At 35.4% G+C, this 23,702-nt stretch overlaps 3 protein-coding genes across 7 annotated transcripts; all 3 read right to left on the bottom strand.

Annotated features, from left to right (window-relative positions):
* Positions 1 to 2,265: 2,265 nt before the first annotated feature.
* LOC147411847 (uncharacterized) lies at positions 2,266 to 4,563 on the bottom strand. Of its 2 annotated transcripts, XM_086453058.1 has the most exons (2): positions 4,369 to 4,563; positions 2,266 to 4,152 (listed from the first exon to the last, which is right to left on the bottom strand). In XM_086453058.1, the coding sequence occupies exon 2, from the start codon at positions 4,093 to 4,095 to the stop codon at positions 2,530 to 2,532; it is 1,566 nt and encodes a 521-aa protein (XP_086309184.1). In that variant the 5' UTR covers positions 4,096 to 4,152; positions 4,369 to 4,563; the 3' UTR covers positions 2,266 to 2,529. The 2 variants fall into 2 exon arrangements, with proteins under 2 accessions (XP_086309184.1, XP_086309179.1); XM_086453053.1 differs by lacking the exon at positions 4,369 to 4,563 and having other exon boundaries at positions 2,266 to 4,345.
* A 6,150-nt stretch (positions 4,564 to 10,713) lies between these two features.
* LOC147411846 (ubiquitin-conjugating enzyme E2 5A-like) lies at positions 10,714 to 14,518 on the bottom strand. Its single transcript, XM_086453041.1, has 3 exons — positions 14,126 to 14,518; positions 13,608 to 13,834; positions 10,714 to 11,147 (listed from the first exon to the last, which is right to left on the bottom strand). The coding sequence occupies exons 2-3, from the start codon at positions 13,821 to 13,823 to the stop codon at positions 10,917 to 10,919; spliced, it is 447 nt and encodes a 148-aa protein (XP_086309167.1). The 5' UTR covers positions 13,824 to 13,834; positions 14,126 to 14,518; the 3' UTR covers positions 10,714 to 10,916.
* A 2,413-nt stretch (positions 14,519 to 16,931) lies between these two features.
* LOC147411845 (putative WD repeat-containing protein C2A9.03) lies at positions 16,932 to 23,293 on the bottom strand. Of its 4 annotated transcripts, none has more exons than XM_086453032.1 (10): positions 23,116 to 23,293; positions 21,899 to 22,071; positions 21,582 to 21,749; positions 21,364 to 21,450; positions 20,643 to 20,777; positions 20,399 to 20,509; positions 20,197 to 20,288; positions 20,007 to 20,112; positions 17,812 to 17,898; positions 16,932 to 17,688 (listed from the first exon to the last, which is right to left on the bottom strand). In XM_086453032.1, the coding sequence occupies exons 2-10, from the start codon at positions 22,040 to 22,042 to the stop codon at positions 17,278 to 17,280; spliced, it is 1,341 nt and encodes a 446-aa protein (XP_086309158.1). In that variant the 5' UTR covers positions 22,043 to 22,071; positions 23,116 to 23,293; the 3' UTR covers positions 16,932 to 17,277. The 4 variants fall into 4 exon arrangements, with proteins under 4 accessions (XP_086309158.1, XP_086309157.1, XP_086309159.1 ...); XM_086453031.1 differs by having other exon boundaries at positions 21,899 to 22,063; XM_086453033.1 differs by having other exon boundaries at positions 20,399 to 20,506; positions 21,899 to 22,063.
* Positions 23,294 to 23,702: the final 409 nt, after the last annotated feature.

The following is a 23,702-nucleotide window of genomic DNA, read 5'->3' as shown; positions in this document are numbered from 1 at the left end:
ATGGTAAAAATTTGAAGCTAATGTGAGTCAAAGTCAAGTAGCTTCATTTCTGTCAAATTTTTTTTTAATTTTTTGGAAGGTAATGGGGGGTATTTAATGGACCCCCAACTGACAAAAGAAATTTACAATCTCACATAAGATTTGCTCACGGCATCCTCATTTACAATGAAACGCAGCTGAGTTAGGAACTCAGAAGGAGACAAAGTTGAACTTTGAAAGGATCTAAACTACGACACCAAAAAATCTGCAGCCTTATTTGTTTCTCTATAGATGAACAGAAATCTAACCTCTTGAAATGACCTTGAAAGCTCCTTGATAGAGTTGATCATCCTCCTTGCATACCAAGACATAACAGCTTGACTCGAGATAAATTGGACAGCAAGCTTAGAATTAGAGTCCACACACAACTTGTTAACTTGTAAGGAGATAGTCAACTTCAACCCTTCTTTAATAGTCCGAAGTTCATGCATTAGAACATTGCCTCCTATAATGCAACTGGCATGAGTTGTTAGAGGTGATCCTTGATCATCCCTTATAATGGCCCCTTGGCTCTCATAGAGTCCTCTAAGAGATCCATCCATATTAAGAGTGTGTCATTCCTAAGGAGACTTTTTCCACTGGCACCTAATACACTCCTTGTCGTAGAATGTCACATTAATTGCCCAAGAGTCAAAAAATTGTCTAGAATAAGGCATGTCTTCAACCTTTAACCTTAAGTAAGAGAATCTCAATCGAACATCATTAGTGATCAGTCTTTCAACCTGAGTAGTTGGCAAATATTCATTTTAAAAAATTCTCCGGCATCTTTCTGTTCATATATGGTAGATGAATGCACAAAAACTGCTTATTTTGATGTCAATGGCCGGGTCATTACCCTTCCAATTTCTTGTGATCCGCTCAATTTCGAATTCCCACGAGGAAGGCACTCTCGTAGTAAGGGATCTTTTGAGAATATTGATCCATATTTTTTTGGTGAAGGGACATGAGTAGAAAAGATGGTCTCTATTTTTTCATTTGCACGGCAAATTGTTTAGTGGACTCTTCCACTTTCCCTTAAAAATATTTTGACGATCAAATTAATGAAGAATTTGGTAGAATTTAAGTTTGAGAGACAAAGATATACCAATTCTGACATTTATTGAAACTCTATTCAAAGTTGCTTCAACGATTTCAATCAGCGTTCTTCTTTGTCTTTCCATGGTTTTATAACATGGGCAAGGACCCTATTTGACTTGGTCAAAATCAATTCAAATCAGTCATTTATTAGAAAAATTGACCAATATTTTAAAAGTCAGCCTAGTCGACTAGTTTGAATTGGTTTAGTTGTTTGTTACATAAATAATCACTGATATTTTGTGATTTTAGTATATATTAATCCAGTTTAAAACAGAAAAAATTATTGTGGAATCAGTTCTAGTATTCTAGATGGTTTGACTCAGCTAATCTCAAAGTCATGTTCTCAAAATCATTTTTCCTGTTTTTATTTCTTATTTGTCTTCTTTTAACGTGTAAAAAGTTGAATTGAATTTGAAAATTAAAAACGATCAACTTGAGCTATCACTTTTAACTTTTTTTGCAAACTAATAATGAATCATTTTGGTGATAATGATCATGTTGTTGAGAATGATTCAATGTACGATTTGTATCATTCAAAATGTTCCATATTAGTCCCACAAGTAACATATCTCTAAGAGGACCCACTTAAACCAAAAAAAAAAAAAAAAGCAACCTCAAAGTAAAGGGACCTGAATTTTTTGTACCCAAAGAACAAATAATATCACTCTCTTTCAGTTTCCAAAGTGCCTTGCAAGAACTATTAGGTTCAAACAATTACTTGGTGAAGAAACTTCAAAGAGGGTCAAAAAAGTAAAAAAGACAACCTACCAAGAAAGTAGAATCAGCTTTGTGGAGTGTGTATTGGAGAGGTGGGGGTCCATTTTGAGAAATTGTTCTAAGTTATGGACCTCCTCCACTACTAGTGTTGTTTTCTTAGACTCTACTTCTACAATGTTTAGTGTAGAATATATTTTTAATTAAAGGAAAGGAAACAAGCACTGCAACAATCAGAAAGGACTACTATCCCTTTTATTCTAAATGCCCATCTCACACTCAAAACTTTATACTCTTACCTGAAATTAACACTAAAACAAAACAAAATGGAAATTTTTTTATACTTTTAAATAAAAAGTAGAGAAAAAAAGAATCCCACTGTACATTGGAATTTCTTAGAAGAAACAGAACCCTTTTCAGATTTCCATCATCACATAACTGCATCAATTGAGGACATTCACATGAAGAAAGTTAGCACAAAAGGACAATACTCCATTACAGCAAAAGAGAGAAAAAGACACAGACCAAGATGGTTCCTTTGTAACTGTGCTTCACTACTGAGTAACAAAAAAAAAAAATTGAACTAATGATCAAATCCCAAAACTTGAGCTTCTGAACTTCACATCTTAGTAACTGATTTGATAGACTATGTAACTGAATTCTAATAGAAAAATGCATGATCAAATGTTTGCTTAATACCTAATTAGTAGAAGTGGATTCGAGACCTACGTCGTCTTCTTTAGGCATCTCATTGAGATCAAAATCCAACACACGACCCGTCTTATTGACTTCTTCCAGTAATACCACCGAGTCACTAGTATGAGCTTCGACCCGACCAATCCAATGGAATCTTTTGTGTCCCCCAAGAGCCTGACCAGTTGGGTATGTCTTGTTGCAGATCTTACATCGATGTTTACTCACGACCTTCGATCCCATTTCATTGAATTCCCGACCGACATCCGCATAATGTTCCATATCTGTAGTATGGAGACTCTTCTTTCCTTTGCTATGGCTGGATATGTGACCACCCAATGCTTGGTGAGAAGGGAAGGACTTGTTGCAAGTGGTGCACTTATATTTATCTGAGCTTATAGACGATTGCTTATCGTCGATCACACACAATTCTTGAATCGCTCCTAAATCTTTCAGCTTAATTTTCTTCTTCCTTTTCCTTACAATCTCTGCCTCCAAAGTTAAATGCTTTTCCGATGAGTCGTAATTTGCTTCCTCCCCACTGTTTTGATCCGAACGAAACTCCATCTTCACTGCTTTTGAATAAAACCCAATTGTAGAAACATCGTTACCTTCCTCAACCTTCACCTTCCTTGATTGAAAATTGATGTCTTCAGATACCCTTTCATCGTTTCTCTCCTTTGATGAACTCATCTCATCAATTTTTAGCTTCTTGGACATAAAATCTCTGTTTCCGGATTCAGACTCCTCACTTCTTCGCTGATGCTTCTTTGATTCGTCTAAATTCTCGTCTATACTGGACTTTTTTAATAAGAATTCGCTCTGTGTACCCTCTGATTCTACGCTTCCCTGCCTGTTTGACAAATCCGACTCCAGAGAGGCTAACATCAACAAATCTTTAAAGGCAACCGGTATCAAATCCTTCTCTTCTGAATTAGTAGAGGAAATACTTTCCCGACCTCTCTTAGCAGTCACTGGCCATCTGGGAAGAAACTGTGTTAAATCGATAGCTGATCGCCCGGTCGTCATTGTAGAATCAATCGGATTGTCCATCTTCACAGCTAAAGAATCAGAAACGGTCGACGAAGAGCTATTTTTGGCTGTTGGGGGAGGTTGCATTCCCCTCCAGTTTCTTTCAGGATGACTTCTCAAGTGACCAAACAACGACTTCAAAGAGGGGAAAGTCTTCCCACATTCAGAACAACGAGTGCTCTTGTTGTTGTTGTTGTTTGTGTTGGAATTGGGTTCGCTAACAGAACCATCAGTTGCATTGTGATTCTTGAGCTTCTGTTTATGAATATTAACCTTGGGTTTTTTAAGATTCTCCGGAAATTTATCATCTTCGACTTGATTATTAACTCTCTTGTGACCTCCCAGTACTCTTCCCGAGCAGGAGCTGGAGCTGAAATTCTTCTTATTGTAAACTGGATTTTCCTGTTTAGGAATCCGATCTTCTTGATCACATGCATTAGAATTTGGAACCTTGATTTTGATTCTAAACAATAGGTCCTTCATCATCTGTGGTTCTTCTTCATCAATCGAATCTGATCTCTTCAATCGTATTCGTACCATTTTTTCTTCTTTTTCCAAGGATTCTATACGATCTTCAAAAAACTCGTCTTGTTTCTCCTGATCATCCATAAGAAGTTGATAAGATTCCAGCTATATAAGATGATTTTAAACAATGGGTTTTGAAAATCTTTGGACCAGTAGTAGATCCAACTAAAAAAAACAGGTTTTTGATCTACAAATCAATATTTCAAGATTGAACAAAGAACAACGAACAGAAAAGGAAAAAAAAAATTAAGATTAAGAACGCAATAACTTAGCTGACAAGATACCAACCTCGTCTTTGTTTCAATAAGTATGAAAATTATGGAGTCCAAGCTATTGATTTGAGTAGAAAAGCTGAAAAACACCAAGAAAACAGCTCAGTAATCTCCCAGAAAGAGCAAAACACCTCTTTGTCTCTCCCTAACTGCTATGAAGATTCACTGTCACGTTCTCTCTCTCTCTCTCTCTCTCTCCACTCCCTATCCTCTTATTCCGTGTTTTATTTTTATTTTTTATTTTTCAAATAAATAAAAACCAAGACTAAAGGATACCACTTCGTATCGAATTAGAAATTTTGCTTTATTGAGTGAGATTATTTTGGATACTGGGTGGGTCCCATTACCGAGAATTTCTCTGTGAATGTGTCATTATGCGTTTAATTTTCGAAAAACTTAACCGATTCTTTGTGATCCTGAATCTTTAATTGAATTTAAAGTTAAAGGAAAGTTTACTTTTCGGTTACTAAAATCCGTGTTTATCTTCGGAAACTAATTTATTTTCTTCGTACAACACCTCAACAAACTAAGAGAAGAGAGGGAGAGAATCCGTTTTCTACACTTACTACACCTCTTTAATTTTCTTTTATTTACGATTTTACCCTTAATTAAGGTTCAATAAATTTATTTATTTTATGTTGACCCCTAACATTTTCATAATTGTACTTACCTCCCTTATCATAGAGAAAGGGTGTTAAATGCTATTAGGGTGAATCTCCATTTCATGCGTTGAATATGACAAAATTCCAATTTCAGTACATTATTTATTTTATTTCTCAAAATATATTTTTACATTGAATTAGTCACTTTTATAATCAAAGAGTTTGTTGAGAAAATACCAGTAATTTTACTTTATCGACAACTTCGTTAGAAATTTATCAACAAACAAATTTGTTGATTATGAAAGTGATGAATTCGCTATAATTGTAAGAATTAAAATGAATAATGTACTAAAATCAGAATTTGAACATAAGTTACACACTTGTTTGGAAAAAATCCCATGTATCATGCAATTTCTCTCTCATTTTATCTTTTTTTTTTATTTTTTTATAAAAAAATATAAATTATATTTATCTATGAAAAAGAATGACTTCATAAAAAGAATATATATACAGATAATCTTAATCGGCGACAAAGGGAAGGGATGTAAATGAGTTAAAGTGGAGGCAATGGAAGTGTCACAACATTAGGGGATCAACATGGGATTCAGAAAAATAAGTGGGGGTAAAATAGTAATTTATCTCTTTTAGAGTTTGTATTGGCACACCACTTTTGCTAATGACATTCCAAGATGGTGCTAACTTTTACTTATTACATGCCAATTAAAAATAAAAATAAAAAGTGAATGTCAGAGAATAAGTAAAAATTAGGGTGCCAATAGAATTTTTTTTTTGTTGCTAGATTTCTATTTTTAATATGAGCTTAATCATAATTGTAAACAACTATTGAACTTGTTTGAACAAGTGTTTTACCGTTTTATAATGTTTGGAGTGGCGTTAGATATTTGGTGTGGCAGTAGAATCTCCCTTAAACGTACGTCACTTCATATTTTATAGTGATCGAGAGTCGGTGAGAATAGCCTTTCATCTTAGCTGTAGGATCCATGCGTAAGAAGAATTTTCCTTTTCATATGTTTAGATTTAAATTTACCTCCCTTGACTAATGACTTTATTGAAAGACTGGCCTTGAATAATAATACCATTATATCTGGAGTATGTCAAACAAGATATGAAAATTAATGAAGTGAGTCGGTCAGTCAAATAATAAAACTTAAAAAGGAATGTTTAAAAAGAAACAAAAAGGAGTCCAGAAAAGGAAACATATTAGTGGTAGGATTCGAGATGCCTTGTATCAACCAACAATTGGAATTGGATTCGTTGGACTTAGGCTGCCAATTGATCCGAAATATATCAAATGTGCAAATCGGTTTAAATCGATCCGAATAAATATGAAAAAGCGGATTCAGATCTACTCCAATCTATTTCGAAAAAGAATCTAATCCAAATATATTTTAATAATTTTTTTTTATTATTTTTAATTTTATATAAATACATATAGATAGAATGTTTTAATCTTTTTGTTTTCTCTCAATATTTATAGTTGGAAAGTAGATTTTTTTTTTTTTTTTTTTTGAACATTTATCACTTGAAAATAAGACATATGTTCGGATCGGTATTAACATGGTACTAATCTTCTACCGAACCGATCCACTGCCAATCCTAGTGGAACTTACTATTATATTCGAATGATTGAACTTAATAAATTTTTTGATAAAATAATAGTAAAATTGCATATATATATATATATATATATATATATATATATATATATATATATATATATATAAAATTTTAAAATAATGTTGAAGTGACTTTACAATTGACGTCAATTCACACTTTGTTGACGAAGAGGTGTGCATAGAATCATAGAAGCTTTTCATTTTGTATCTCGATGAAAAGCATCTATAATATCATATGTACATCCATATATATATATATATATAGGGTCGGGTTCTGTATACCCCTATTACGATTCACATTGCGACACACCATTTTATCTTATATGGGCAAAAATGTTTGGAATTGGCTATTTTTTGTGAGGATGATCTCTATGGTGAGGAGATCATCCTTGCGAAAAATCAGCTCATTATGAAACTTCTAGCCCCATGTTTACAAGTTGAAAAATTTTAGACCGTCCAATTTTTGTAAATCAATTTTGATGGGGTTAGAAATTTTGGAATGGGATGATTTTTTGCTAGGATGATCCCCTTATCACAGAGATCATTCTCACAAAAAATCAGCCCATTCCAAACATTTTTGCCCATATAAGACAAATGGTGAGTCGTAATAACGCTGTCCAACGTGTCAACATTCAACAATGGCCCGTTACAGGTTAGTTGGACTCAATTTCCTCAGAGAATCCTTTGGAGGTATCTTCCCATCTCACTCATCCATTTCAACACTCAACTTCTTTGCTATGTGTATGGTTTGAACTTTGAAGTCCGCACCAAAATCAAAGTGTCAAACTAAAGTTTCACTTCTCTTACAAAACAAACTCCGTGAAAAGTTAATAATATTAATTGAGTCCTGATTTTTTGACTCTCCGTCTACTCTCTCGATGTGACATGTGATAGAAACGTAGATTTTATATCCTTTGGATGCACAATTGCACATCCCCATAAACATGTACAATTGTGTATCTTGCGGAAGAAATATACGATTCTGTCACATGCCATGTCGGGAGAGTAAAGGAGAAGTAAGAAAATCATTATTCATATTATTTGCTTAATCATTGTTTGTATTTTCATCACAAAAACAAGAAAAAATAAAGTGATTGTTGTTTTGAATTTAGTCGTGACATGGCAAACTCAATCAACTATCCTGATGTGATAAATTTGGGAATCATATATTTGCGCTCCTCAAGATACATAGTTCCCTTGAGATACATTTTTTTCTAGGGAAGTGAAGCCATATATTCTAAGGAGAGCAGATCTATGATTCTCGAACTTGTCACGTCAGGTAATCAATTGAGTTTGCCACGTGGGGTAGTCAGATTATCACGATTCTTTTGAATTTTATGTGCTAAGATTATTACCCAATAGCAATCCACCACATGTATCAAAAAATGTAAAATCCAAGCACTTAATATTTTCTCCAGAAATTCTCACTCCACTAACCAATCACTATTCCTTTTTCAATAAACGTGGTGAGTGCCATTGGTTCACAGCTTAGCATAAAACTGAAAACAGCAAATCTCTGTTCTTCAACCACATGTGGGTCCAGTTAATGAAGTGGATTATATCATTTACACTGCAACTATCTAATCACAGTCACCTTTATTTTCTTGAAAAACATTTTCCTTACAAACCTAGTAAGATTTTAACGAGGGTCCTTTTACTTAAATGGATTTCCACGTTAGCAATCTAACACCACAACCTCTAGATTTTATGGAAAAATTCAGATTCAAAAATCAATTTCTTTTGATTTTGATCCAAGGTTTTGAAGATGGATTGTTAGAAAACTTCCACCTAACTCCTAAGTTTAAATTTAAAATTCAATGGTGAAAAATAATTTATTTTTTGAAAAAAAATTTTAGAGTTCATAGAATTTGTCCTCTACAATCCCTGAAGCATTGGATCATGTTTTGGGATGCCTCAAGTTGAGTCCAAGGACCCTTAGTAAGGGTGAAATCCTTGCTAACTTTGTAACACTAGTCGGATTGAATTGACATATTCTTCCATGCTGGGTTGGATTTTTGAAACGGAAAATTACTGAAAGGACCTCAGCGGAAGGATTTTTTTTCTAATTAATCCCTAAGTTCTAGGGCCTCTCTTAATAGTTCATTTAGTATAAATTTCTTTTCTACCATTTTCATCCAAAACATTGGATTTTCGAGATCCCAATCAAGTTTCAAAGACTCCATTTCATTGGAAAGAATTCAAAAAGAAAGAACAAATCATTTTCAAACGTTTTTTATTCAGATATTTGGAAGACGTATGTAAAAAAAACTAGTGTTTTTTCAATTTTTTTTCTTCCTTTTTAGATGAAAATTGATCAAGGATGGCTCTTGTGATTTGAAATCATCTTAGAGAAGTCATTATCTCAAGTTTTTAGTCGATTTTTTCATGTATTTTAGACGAAAAACGAAGATGAGTGGATTTTACCAGCATTGAACTCATCACTTTTTATTGTTGAGTTCGACTTGTTTAAAAATCGTAGAATTCAATAATAAAAAGTGATGAGCTAAACAATATAGAATTGGTGCGCTCGACAATAAAAATGTTGACAATAAATAAAAAATGGTGAGCTTGTCAATAATTAGGGACCATTAAGAAAGAAAAAAAAAATTACTAAATGGACTATTTTGAATCTGCCCAAAACTTAATGACTATTTAGAAATAATCCCTCCACCAGGGTCCTTCAAGGTGGTTTTTTTTTTTTTTTTTGACATAGGGAGTATCCCCACATTGGTGAGAGTAAGTCTCGGCCCACGTTGAACCCACAATCCCATGTGCCAATTTTATCCTAAGACTACACTCGCACTCTGTTTCAAACTCACGGCCAAGAGGAGCATACTCTTGCACTACATCTTACCACCGAGCCACATCCTTGACGAGTATGTCAAGATAGTGTTAGTGTTTAAGGACTCCTTGATATGGACCTAGATTAGATTCAACAATGGCCAAATGCCAACCTTTCTTCTTGTCAAAATCCTTCAACTTTGTAGGATAATTTTTTTCATCCTTTTCAAATGCATCCTCTCAAAACTCTCTAACCATTGACTTCCATCTCATTCCAAAACGTATCATCTTCAAAAACCTTTTTATTTTTAGGTCTGAAGGTTGAAGAAGACCCTAAACTTTGGGAAGATTGATGAGATTTTGAAGAAATTCAAAAATTTGAAAAATGTGTTTGTAACCTAAGTATTAGTAATAGAAATTTACAATGATTTAATAGATTGCGTTGTTGTATAGTAACTGAACTGGGATTAAAATGTCATTAATTGGCTAGAATTTGTCCTTAATGATCCAGCTTCCTGCCACCTGGATCTGTACCAAAATTGGGAGGAATATTTGTAAATTGGCCAAATTTAATTTTTGTATAGATTTCCCAATTGGGAAAAGTGTATATTTTGAGAGGTGGACCAATCAGGGTGCCACTAGGAAATAATTGATAAGAAGTTTGATGTGATGCTAATTGCAAATCAATCTTTCACTTGATTTGCTGCATTTATTTTCTTTCTCCTTTCATATCTATTTGAAAAAATATATATTAAAAATTAAAAAATAATTGGATACAAGGAGTTGTTCAGCTCCAACCTTTAAAAAAAAAATATACAATACATATATACTGTTCAGGAAACATCATAATGTAGTGGATTTAATCATTAAGAGCTGCACAAAAGTCTAATGGCTGAGAAAAAAGTGGAGGAAATGGGACCTGAATCCTTACAATGCCTTAATGCAGCAATTTTTCCACAATAATATAGGAGACATTCAGTGACAATAGGTTTATTTTGAAAGTACTCACAATGTTTCTGGCTATCTAAAACCTACGATGAACCAAACGGATTTAAAGGTACTCCTCGTTGAATCCTCCCGAAGCATAAACTTCGTTACCAAACACCCTATAGAGATCATCTTTAAATGATTTATTATAGAAGGCAAGAGAAATTAGGACAAAGAAATACCATGTTGATGTCCATGAACTACAAATTCTAAGAGCACGGGGAGTTTTGACTATTGAAAGGATGGATGGTTAAGATTCTCTCATGCCCTGAATTGCTCAGACAAAATCGAAAATGAAAAATCTAAAACCAAGTCACCACACCCAACACATCCCACCATCACAGATGAACAAAATTCCATAAAAACAACATATATAAAAAGACCCTTGTTTCCATAATAATGTACAAGGAAAACATGCCCTGCAATTCTCGTTATGTTAATTGATTTCATCGAAACACACCATTCCACTAATCTATCTCAATCTTAGTTCTCCTGAATAGAAGTTTAACAAGAGCCTATTGGTTTATAAAGTGTGTCTGGACCCATATAACCATGAGTCAGTTCATGGCATATTTCTGGGTCCACACACGTGCGGTTTCTTCATATCGATTTCTCTGATTCTTGTAGATGTGAGCAATCTCGGGGACAAGGGGGTCATCAGGGTTGGGGTCAGTAAGGAGGGAGCAGATGGATAAGAGTACCTTTGAGATTGTCAAAGCTGGGCTCCACTGCTCTTTGAGAATGTCAAGACAAATGCTGCCATTGGAGTTTATGTTTGGGTGGTAAACCTGTGTCATAAATAAACGCTTTCACGTTCTAACATCAAATGAAATAAAACAGAATTTTCCAAAGTTCAATAAGGAAAAAAAAAAAAGGGATGAGGTCGCAGCTTCATTAAGTGCAATTTCACCAACAAACTCTGATTACAATCATTTTCTCAGTTAATTTGATCCTGGACTACAAAGACTGAACAGTACGCAGTTGTTCCACTGCCATTAGAAGTGACATTCCTGTAGTTATTGGGACCAAAAAGACACATTTTAAGTGGTTGGACTCTAAACTGTTGGAATGTTTTGCTCCATAAAACAATGAAGGGCTAAAACCATGGTGCAGACATGACTATTATGCGAAGTGAAGGATAAAAAATGAGTACCAAAGATATGATAATAGAACATCTTGCAAGTTCAGGCCACCATTTATAAGATTTGGATACCAGAAATGATAATCCAGGAGAAGGATACAGAACAACATCTAATCATGACTTCGGCTGTCCCCAGATTTGTGTCACACACAGCACACCCAATTTTATATAATGTAAATAAATAAAAAGTAAAAAAATAAATAAAATTGGGGAGGTAGAAATAAAGAGACAATCAACTGAGTTTATGACCTCCACCTTCGGATTACGACAACAAAATTGGGTCATTCAGGATGTGAAATTACACAATCAAACTGTTTAATTCCAAATTTCAAGTGGTCAAGATCAAACTGCATATGTTGGTGCCTCGATGGACCACATTGACCAAAGTGGCAAGTTTGAAGAGTTTGGGTCTCAGTTAGTAAAAATGATCTATATAAATAGATAGGACTTCAACTTGGTGCCCTAGTACTATTGATCTTCAGATACAAATATATTACTATTATACTGTTTGAGCTATTTGTTGATAATGTCTTTGGACAAAAATTAAAGGAGAAGCAAGATTTAAGGACTGCTAAGGTGCAAGTTGATGGTTTTAGAAATGCGGGAGGAAGCCTGACAATGGCATGAATTGAGGTAATAAGAAGCACTTTAAGACACATACATGAACAAAATATACATCTCTACACATATCTAAATGATAAAACAGGACTCATGTTACCAGTCCCAATAGTTGGGATATAAGCACTTTGATTTATAGAATAACAGCTTACATGTGGAAATTCCAAACAAGATACCCTATGGATTATCTCCTCTGCCACAGTAGACTAGAGAACTTTAAATTCAGGGGAAATTGCTAAAAAGGATTTTTTTTTCTGAATTACCGTACCTAAGGATTTCCATTATAAAAATAATTGCAATTAAAGGCTTATTTCTCTCAAATCCTACTTTTAACTCATCGTTGCATTTAAACTATTTTCAAATTTTAAAATACATGATGTACAAATACAAAAAAGATAGTTTTGTTCAAGTAGTCCACAACTCAGCATAATCAAGTTATCTTTAATATTTCATTCTTTGAACTATATTTCAGGGTTTTAGTTTTCTTTTGGGGATTTCATACACAAAAATATATTTTTAGACTATGTTTTTTGATTAAAAAAGAAGGGTAGTATAATAATTAGAAGAAGGATTTGAGAGAGAACGGGCTTAGATTCAATTATTTATAAAGGCTATCCATGATTTCCATATTTTTTATGAGAAACACTTTCCTTACTAACTTAGTTGAGCTCAAATGGATTACCTAATTGGCAATCCAACACCACAGCCCTCTAGATTTCATGGAAAAAACTCAGATCCCCAAAAATAAAAAATAAACTATATATATGTATATTTGGGGGCTTGATCCAAGGTTTTGAAAATGGATGGGTACTGAACACCCACTGAACTCTCAAATTTAAAATAAAATTTAACAGTGAAAAATAACTTTTTTTAAGGATTAAAAAAAAAGTTAATAGAATTTTATCTTCTAAATCCCCGTGGCACCGGATCATGTTTTTGGATGTCACAAGGTGAGGTCAACGACCCTTTCAAATCTTACTAAGTTAGTAGGACTAGACTTACTCTATTTTATCCCACTATTCATAAGCCAGTAACTTTAAAAAAAAAATTACCCTTCTTTGCAAATTTCCCATATTTGTCCATACAAAGTAGCATGGTTACAGGAGGCATCTAACAAGAGCATATGTGAATGTGATAGCTATCTAACTTTGCCATGTGCATCAAGATAAAATAAAAAGGACTCATGATGTCCACTGTAGACGATGTAGGACTCAATCCATCTCAAATTGGAGGCATTTTAGGAAGCCTAGGCTTGACCAAACAAAATGTCTAAAGTTCAAACTTATATGAGAGAATACTATCCATAATTTTTTATTTTTTTTATTAAAAAAAATTGAACCCAATTGCAAACTTGCTGATTAGTTCTTAAAAGAATCAGCTGAGACAACAACCAATGGAACTGTAAGTTCTTGAACATCAACCAAATTTCAAACTATGACAAAGATGAAAAGAAATTTAAAAAAAAATAAAATAAAATCCTCCTGATTACCTTGGTCTGGAAGTTGACTTTGGGTGGTTTGAAGGGATAATCAGGAGGGAAATGGATCATGACAAAGAACACTCCTCCAGAATAAGGGCTTTCAGCAGGACCCATGATGGTTGCTTGCCAATGGAAGAGATCCTCCCCAACAGGACCAGCACTGCAAGCTGTCGGTGGATCTCTCTGTAAATCTTGAAGCTCCTTCTGTATTCTTCTAGTTGCCATGAAAATGTTCCCTTGATTTTTAAAAATATATTATATTAGAACATTAACCAAGCTAAGACTGAGAGAATCATATATAAAAGAAATCCAAAACCAAAGTCACATTTATCATCTTGGAGAAACATCAAAAGTTCAAAACCCTATGTTCTACATGAAGGTCAAAATTTAAGAACAAAAGAAGATATTTAAAATAAAATAAAATAAGGAATTTTGAGCTGCAAATGAGTTAAATCTGGAGAAACAACCTTAAAACAGAAAAATCAACACAAAGGGTATAAATTGAAGACTAAGGAAAGGAGATTTACTACTCTCGTTTAGGTAAAGAGAATAAGAATCCAACAGAGAATCTGGAAAGCTTCGAGACAAGTAGGAGCTTTTTAATGGCGGATTTGTGAGATTTCGAATACTCTGCAACCAGCAATCTATAGTGATATTTCGGCCTCAGACTCAGAGAGGCTCGGACAAAGATTCAGTGAGAATGAGAAGCAGAAAGGCGAGCGAGCTGTGTAAGTCACAGGATAATCCTCGAGATGAGCACTATAGATGTAAACTGTCGAGAACAAGTGAAGGACGTAAGGCCACGCTTCGCGAACTTTCAGGGATCTCAAAACGATTTAACGCCAACTGTCGCACAACTGGAAAGGTAAGGGAGACGAGTGTGATGATCTCTATCTATAATCCATACTCCCACACTCACTACCACGAGAATTTTACTTAATGGACCTTAATAAAATGATTTTAACAATCCAATTAGTAAATATTTACTAAATACCCCCACCTTCATAAATTTTTGAAATATCCAAAGAACCTTTTCCACACCTTATAAGTTATAATTTTAATGATTTTCTAATGCCCCCTCTGACACACCCCCATCATAGAATCGTAGATCAGTTGCCTTTGTATCCCAAGGTAATTGATGTACGATTATGTGATGGGACGTGCGTAAGAGGGAACATCATATTATTACAACTCAAGTTATAACTCACCTAAATTTTGAAAGAGTTATGGTAATTTGTTCATCATTCTTGATGAATGGAGATTGATATATTCATAATTTTAAATATTTTGAATATAAGTTTGAATAATGATAGTATTAAAAAAATTTAACTTGTGTCGACGTGGCAAGTGCATAGAACCGTAGATCTTTTTTTTCAGTAGATCTTTTCCTTGTGTATCCCTGTATGATTTTTTGCACTTGCCAATCGAGTACAGACTGAGTGAAAATTTTCGAGTCAGAATATTACAACTCTAAATTTCAATCCATTGTGATATGAATGATAAGTAAAGAATGACATACTCATAATTCTAAACATTAAGAAGTAATTTTTTATTTTTTTTAAACCCTAAGGGGTTGGCTCAATGGAAATTTCCGACTAATAAACGATTAATGTCCGTAGGTCGTGAGTTTGATATCCAATATGAGCATTAATTCCTTAGGGGCTACCTGAGAGGGCACACCCTCACTTACTTGATGTGTGTGATTTGTGGGTGTTGCACATGTCCCGGGACTAGTCCTTAGACAAGACCATAGTCTATGAACTGGGCAAAATCTAAATACGGGCTGATCCGTTGTCTACAAGGATACCCGGTTCTCAAAGAAAAAGAAGTAATTTTTTGTTACTATTAATTTATGTATATTTCGGATATTTTGTCCCTTATTTTGTAGTTTCCTTAATTGACTGTAATTATTTTGATTTTGAGCCACATAGTTTTCTTAAAAGGATAAATGGCCAGGTATAGACGTGTGCAAATCAGATATATGTCCTAGCATGGAGATGGAAAAACAAGGTGAGGCCACACCGAGTGCTTACTACTGACTAATTTTCCTAAAATTTACGTGTTTGTATTGAAATGTGAGATGTATGTATTTGTATAATAGATGATTGAGTCCAATTTACGTCGCCACGTTGATTGGTTACTTAAAAATATCCCAAAAAAGAAATATTTTTTACAGTCAGATCTTGAGTTTAAAAATGGACAGTAATTGAACTCCTAATTTTAAAATTTAAATCTAACAGTGAAAAATTCTCTTTTTGTCAATTCTATTTTTTGACAGCTAATAAAATTGTATGCACTATATACATGTGGCACCGATGAGTGTATTTGGACGACACGTAGATGTGGTCCACAGAGATAGTTGGTCCTTCAGTTCATGTAACCCCATGTTAATGTTAAATGATAAATAAAAAAACACATTATGATCACTTCTATAAAAATCTCACTGCACGCAACTGAAAGTCCTGGAGAGAGATCAAAACAAAGTGCAGAAAGATGGTTGCATGCCAGCGACTGGCAAATGACAATGACCACAATCGAGGTGGTGGACAGAGATAAAAGAGAGACCACTGAGAATGTAGGAGTTACAACCTACAAGTATGGCTGAAAGCCGGACCACTTGTAAAAGTTCTAATACGTGACCAATTAGAGTCCCAGTTCCAAGAAATATTCCATTTGAAGATCACGAAAGAACGAGAGGAAGACCAAAACAACTTATAGATAGAGAGAGTGAAAGTAGATATGAACCAACCTCCTAATGAACACAAACACATTACCATCCCCTCTAAACAAACCTGCCAGTAAGAGAGAGATCACTAGCTCTTTTTTTAATCGGTAAACCTGTTCTTAATGAGTTCAGCAACTCGGTGCTGGCAGGATTTGAACCCAAGACCAGTGTATCAACACCCAAAGACTTTACCAACTAAGCTAGCTAGCACTTGCAGAGATCACTAGCTTTGACAATGATGCTCAATCATGGTGGTGGTAAGACAGGGAGGATTCCTTAAAAAGGCAAGTAGCCCACTCAAAACCCCGTATACCAGGATGCACCACCACCACCACCGGTTGCAGTGAGCAACAGCTTTCAATCCTTTTTTGAATTACACAAAAACAGAGCATATCAGTGTTACTAGTCCACCGGGAAACAAAAACGTGCATCGAAGAAGAACGCATATTAGAACACAGAGAATAAATCATCAGCAGACCTGTTCTTCACCCAAGGCATCTCGGATGGTGTGTCAATTTTGCACAAGATGATCCCACACTACCTCAACAGTTGCAGAAAAATAAGAAAGTAAAAAAAAAAGATCTTAAATGCACAAGGAAGCCAAGCCATCCTGAAGATGATAAGTTTGAATGCAATTCCAGCACTTGCAAGCAGTGCAGTTCAGCAATTCAGTACATCCCAAACACATACAAAGCTCCATTGGTTACCATCCCCCAGTGGCAAACATCCAACATAACTGAGACTACAAGAACAAGAAAAAGCTACAACTGCAGAGCATATCCATTCTTTACCATTCTTGCTATATTTGCAACAGAAGCTATGTTACACTGTGCCCATTAAAGCACATGTTGGACCAAGACCCCCCACCGTGTTTGGGGAACTGTGGATATCTTTTTCTGTTTTTGTTTTTGATGCAGGAGAGATGTTGATACAGTTTGCAAAGTATGCCCCAGATTATAAAGAGTCAAGGTATGAATAATTTTGGCACCGACTGTACTGAAGGAGGCTGCCATATGTTCGATCCCATACTCCAATGAATAGCGACTCAGTATCAGGGCTGAAAGACACACCAGAGATCTCACCAAAGAAATCAATCTCCTGCTGCTTCTCATACCCGTTCTTGGCATCATATACATGCACAAAATCTGCAGGCTCCGCCATTGCCATGAACTGCCCATCAGATGTGAAACGAATTGATCGAACAGCTCCAAGGTTGCCCTTGAGGACAGCGACTGACTTGGAGAGGTTCCGAGCATCCCAAATACGGCAGGTCTTGTCTTGGTTTCCAGTGGCAAAGATACGGCCATCAGGGTGCCATGCTGATGCAAATGAGAAATCCAAGTGCCCGCATAGAGGGGTGATTGTCTGCAAGGATGAAACTCCATATTAGCAAATCATATTCTCTTAATTCTTGTTTCCTTTTTTTTTCCTCAGAAATGCACAATATCTGAACAGATTCTTTGAAAATAAAATTAAAATGATTGGCACCTTTCCAGTGTTAGAGTCCACCAGTATACCATCAGGGTTGTCTCCAACAATGACAAGAAGCTTAGTATCTGGACTCAAGGAGGCATGCTGCAAATGACAGAACCCAAAAAAGATTAGAATTTGTTCAAGGAAGAAATAAGAAATTTGGTCTGTTTGGTTGCAGAGCCCTGATAGTCATTATGTTTAGAAGTGGTATTCAATATAGAAGCATGGCATGTAAGATACCCCCACTACTATCCATACTTCGAATGCACATGCAGCCTGGTGGACCCACGAATATGTGAGATCCAATCGAGAAATCAAGCTCTAAGGTTGGTGCATCCCTACATACCTTACATCTAATAAATGGGCTGCTTGGGTCCATACGTCTTTGGTGGGGATCTAGATGGGAACACTTCTTAGACTAAGAAATTTTTTTTTTTAATAAGTATAATATATTGATGAAAAGAGGGAAAACAAAGTACAAGGAGGATTATTAAAAAGAAACAAAAGAAAGGAAAGCTAAAACATCAATGATTACATAAAGAGTTTCATCTCAAAACAAAGTCATCAGAAGTAGTCCCCATGAATTCTATATTCTGTTTCGACCAAAGGTACAACACGCCCAAGATCTCCACAAAGCTACCATGAGAGCTTCTCATCTTATTATTAAACACCCTGTTATTTCTCTCGTTCCACCCCCCCCCCCCCCCCCAAGCAATAGTCGAGGTAAGTATAGCCCAGAGAAGTCTCTCTGGAAGAAAAAACATTACTGGCCCACCCTTCTAGCAGCGAGAACTCACGAGGAAAAACCCACTGAATACGAAATAGACCAAATATTACGAAGAAAAGGGCAATGAATTAAAATATGATCGACAGACTCCCCATCCTTCAAGCAAAGGGGACAACAATTGGGTGTGATCTAACCCCGAGCAATCAAATTATCCAACGTAAGAATCTTCTCAAAAGAAGCCAACCAAACAAAGGAGATTTTAGAGGGAACTGAATTGGATCAAATAATGGACCCCAGAAAGGAACACTCTACATAAGGGTTGAGCCACTTATGGAAGGAACTGACAAAGAATCTCAAGTCCTTAGCCCTCATCCATTCCCAGCTGTCCTGTTCACTTTCGTCGAGAAGAATCGAATGCAAAAGATCAAGGAAAGATATCACCTCTGTTAGCTCCTAATCATTAAAGTTTATCACCCCAAATCCCAAGTAGAGCTGGAATCATTGTGAATCAAACACTGCAGGATTGAGCAATTCTTTTTCAACGAACAGATGTACAATGACGAAAATTGAGTTGCTAGAGGCAATGTACTACACCAATTATCCTCCCAAAATCTGATCTTGTCTCCCTTATCCGCTTTGCATCTAATCTCTTTCTCAAACTCCTCATTCACTTTCAGAATCCCCTTCCAAACGCTACACCCATACGAACCTTTAGCCTCGCTACTATACCAGCCTAGTCTCTTTTCCCTAAACTTGGCCATAATGACCCTCCTCCACAGACTTCCCATTTCCTCCCCAAACCTCCAAAGCCATTTCCCTAATAGCGCTCTATTAGCTAGTCTAAGGTCCCTAATCCCCAACCCCCCGTTCTTCTTGGGCTTGCAGATAACCTTCCATCTAATTAGGTGATACTTCCTCCTACCCTTCCTATCATTCCACAGAAAATTTCTCATAAACCTTTTCAGATTGATTTCGACAGACCTAGGAAGCGTGAATAGTGAGAGAAAGTAAACCGAGATGCTCGTCAAGGAAATTGATCATTTCAGATATAGCTAATTCTAGATAGTAATAACTGGCATGATTTTAAAAGGCTCGAGCAATAACAACATGATATATTGGTTCAAGTCTGATTATTACAAGGCATGTATTTCGCTGTAGTTGTGAACATCTAGCATATGCAACACCAAAATTACAAATGGTGGCCTCTACAGGGTCTAAGAAAGTAAGGCCTGAGGTAAGGCTTCACATCAAGCTCTCATAAATAATTACATGTATAATAATAATTAAATGATAAAGACGATATTACTAATTACTAGATATACGAATTGTTTATATATCTATATCACAAACAGGCTTACAAGTTTAAAAGTGTCACAGAAATATGTACAAGCACCGCATAACCATATACATGCCTGTTACCTTATTATGTGACTGAGTTAAATCTACTGCTCTAAATAATAGGCGATCGAACATAAGGACTTACATTTACTGGCCAAGGAAAGCAGAAATGCTTAGAAAGCTGAAATTTCTCCATATCAAAGTCCCTAACTCCACAGTCATTGTTTGAAGCCATGAAGTGAACAGCACCACTGAGTAAAAAAATTTAGCTGGGTTAGCCTCCACACTTGGAGTGAAAGATCTATCACCAGTCCAAATCAAAGCTAAAAATGTACCTGGGACTGTCATAAATCTCAACTGCATTCGTGATTGCATTATCATCATAAGTTGTCCTTGAACAGAAGCTAACTCCAGGACGATCTAAACACTGCTTTCCCATGAGAAGAATGTAAAAGCCTTGTATTATTTCCTTGTTTAGTGTGCCTTTGTGCTTCAAAGCATAAATATCGCTTGAAACAAACAGGTGAACAAAGTTACCTTGCAAATAAGCTCCCCCTGAAAGCCCCCAGCGACTAGCAAGTTATCCTTTACAGCCAATGTACTAACTTGGGTCTGAGTAAATCCTTCTAAAAGACTTCCAGGGTGCTTCTATATCATCATCAGGAAATACAAATATCAGGTAAACTCAACTTCAAGAACGATAAAATTTCCACAGTGCTAAATACATTGAATATGTAAGTTAATAGCCATTCATCAATAGATATTCTTGAGAAACATGCACCTCGTTTGGTGCCACATGTCCTGAAACATTGAGAACTTCACAGTCGTGGCAAGATAATGCAGACCAGTGAAGAACAGAAAAGTTAGACATGAGGTACACATCATGCTTTGATGTAGCCCAAACCAAGTTCCTCAACTGCAAAGCCAAACAATAAATATCTGGGTTAGTCACTAACTGCTACTAGCAGCAAAATTGAAAATGCGAACAAAAATTTCCGTATTTATGCTCAAACAGCAATAAGAGTCTTCCGAGTATCCCCCAAGAGGGGATGATGAACTCTCGCAAGGTACACAATGCACATAGGGTCTTAATCGTTTTTTAAGTGGCAAAACTTAAATGTCAATCTGCATATACACCTAATAAATGCTTGTGGGCAAAGCCTATATTAAGTACAGGCAAATTGGGATGTAGTGAAGCCCCTACAGTTTTTACCATGTAATAATCAAGGACAGGAATGTTATAGTGAACTTAAATAACTGAAACAATGCTTAGATCATGATAATGATCCAAACCCTACCTAAAAAACTTATTTCAAGATAATTCTTTCAAATTGTTTCTGATAATTCATGAAACGGCTTTAACCTCAGGTGGTCATTGCTTAGACATGACAAAATATATCAAAATTCTATAGGATTTTATACTGGATTCGAGAACAAATTATATTAACATACTCCAGAATATAATGATAATGTCCAACCATCTAAGTCTGAGCTTGGCTTACCTGGAAATGACGGATTGTCGATTTCACAGATCTTGTATTGCGTCGGAACTCATAATACATCCCCCCTTTCTTTGTGGGTTTGCAATCCTATTCAGAAACAAAAAGAAAAAAAGAAAAAGAAAAATTGAAATTATCATTACAACGAAATTGATATGTTACTGAAAGATGAAAAAGTAAGAAATACATGTGACCGAGGACGAGCAAGCAAAGATATTTACCTTCTCCGACCTCTCTCCAGATTGAGGAATGTTTTCATAATTCTTGTATTGTTCTAGTCTAGTTTGTCTGTACTTCTCACGGGTGATGTTTAGCCTATCCCAGGGAATTCCTTGAATATCTTTACCTTTCCTAGCTTGTACAGACGAAGTGTCTGTTATCTTGGTGCTCTGCATAGGAACCAAATAATTATTCTTAAACATAGGTCCAAAGAAGTCTTTTTATTCATTTAACATAGGTGATATTGAAAAATTTTAATGCGAAACAATGACATGAAAACATGGAAAAATGTGAAAGCCCAAAAAAGACTAAAACAAACCAAATTGTCATATTCATTTTCATCATCTGACTCCGAATCGCCTATTCCTCTACCACGGAATTCTTCCTCCATTTCATCGTCTACATCTGCCATTTCATAATCACCTGCCATGTAGTCAATATTGTCCACTTGGTATTGGGCCATGTGCTATAAACCAATATATACCTACACAAATAGCAAATCAAAGACAGCATAAACAGTCAAATCAAACTAAAATCCATCACATAGCTTTAAATTATAGAGCCAGAATATTAGGCTAGGTGTCCAAACAGTGAAAAATATACGCACAAAATTAAAAACAAAATGATAGGTTTGATTAAAAATCAATTGGTTTTTTATCACTACTTTCAAGTCATTGTCGGTCTTCTCTTTTTTCCCTTTAGAGCCCTCCTCTAATTTCCCTTCTAGAGCTCTCGACTTGCAACAAAGTGCTTGTTCTCATTAGTTTTTTTTTTACCATTTTCGCACGTGCTTAAACCATCTCAAACATATTATCCTTACTATTATCTTCTATCGGAACTATTCCTAAATTTCCTTGTATTAATTTCGCATTTTGTTTCATACCACTGGTTCATCTAAACATCTTCATCTCTGCTATATCATCTCAACCCTAAACCAATTAAAAGGATAAAAACCCTAGAAACAAGAACCAAGTAACACTAGCACAAAACCCTAGAATCAAGAATTTAAAAAATAAAACATAATTTTATGCTAATATGCCAAAAAAGAGAATCTTTTTATTATTACTTACTCCAAGCCAGAACCTTTAGCAGAGAGAAAAGGTTGATACAGAAGAAACTATCTTTAAAAAAAAACCTAAATTTGCAAATACAGATTCAAAATAGCAAAACAGTCATTCACGCTACAAATTCGAATTCCTACGCCAGAATAACTACATGCATGGATCAAACAAAAACAGAAAAAAAAAATTGAGTTTAGTTTCATGAAACCCAAAGCCTAAATCTAGTTTACAGAAGGAGAAAAAAGTATAAATCAAACTCGTAACCATATAATCGCAAACCCGTAGTCAGATCTTAGATTATTTACTCCAAATTACACATAAGGGAGTTTTGGCAAAATTAATCATTAAATAAAAACATCCAACCCATAAAATCACAAAAATGATCGAAAAGTAAATGAGAGAAGTAGCTTAAAGTTATCGATTAGAGAAAGAGAGAAAAAAAAGACAGAGAGAGAGAGCTTTGAAGATCTCTGACCTTTTCTTTACAGAGGAATGGAACCCTAGGGTCTTCAGATCTTGATCAGGATCAGATTTGCATACAAGATCGATCAAAATGAGAGAAAAAAAACAGAGAAATCGATTGGAACAATTTTTTCTTTTAGGAAAATGAAGACGGAGACTCTTTGCACAGGTTTATTGTCCAAATAAACAAAAAAATAAAAAGTCGCTCTACGAAATAAGTAAGGGCGAAAATGACGGGTTCGATGAGAACGGGATGAATTTACATTTTTGCCCATCCTATTTTTGGAAACCGCCAAGATAGGCTTGTTCTGTTAGGGGAAAAAAAAAAAGTTCCTTTGCTTTTAGAGTGACCAAATTAACCCTGTTTCCCTCCTTCTCGAATAGATCCAACTCGGCGACACCTTTACAGTTTACACCACACGTTCTAGATATCTTTGGCGAAAATTGATCGCAGCCTTAAAATGAAAGAGATTTGATTGTGCTCTTATAACTAGTCAACTCTAATTATATCCGCGTCAAGTCAAGTCAAGTCAACTACAGTCAATTATGTTTGGATTTACAATCTTTGCCCCTCCCCCCATGTTCTCAAGAGAATGTTGG

Source organism: Akebia trifoliata, chromosome 1, assembly GCF_017979445.1.
Source record: "Akebia trifoliata isolate Shusen 1 chromosome 1, ASM1797944v1, whole genome shotgun sequence".
Lineage (NCBI taxonomy): Eukaryota > Viridiplantae > Streptophyta > Magnoliopsida > Ranunculales > Lardizabalaceae > Akebia > Akebia trifoliata.
Note: the sequence above shows the minus strand (reverse complement) of the source record. Positions and strands in the feature narration are given on the sequence as shown.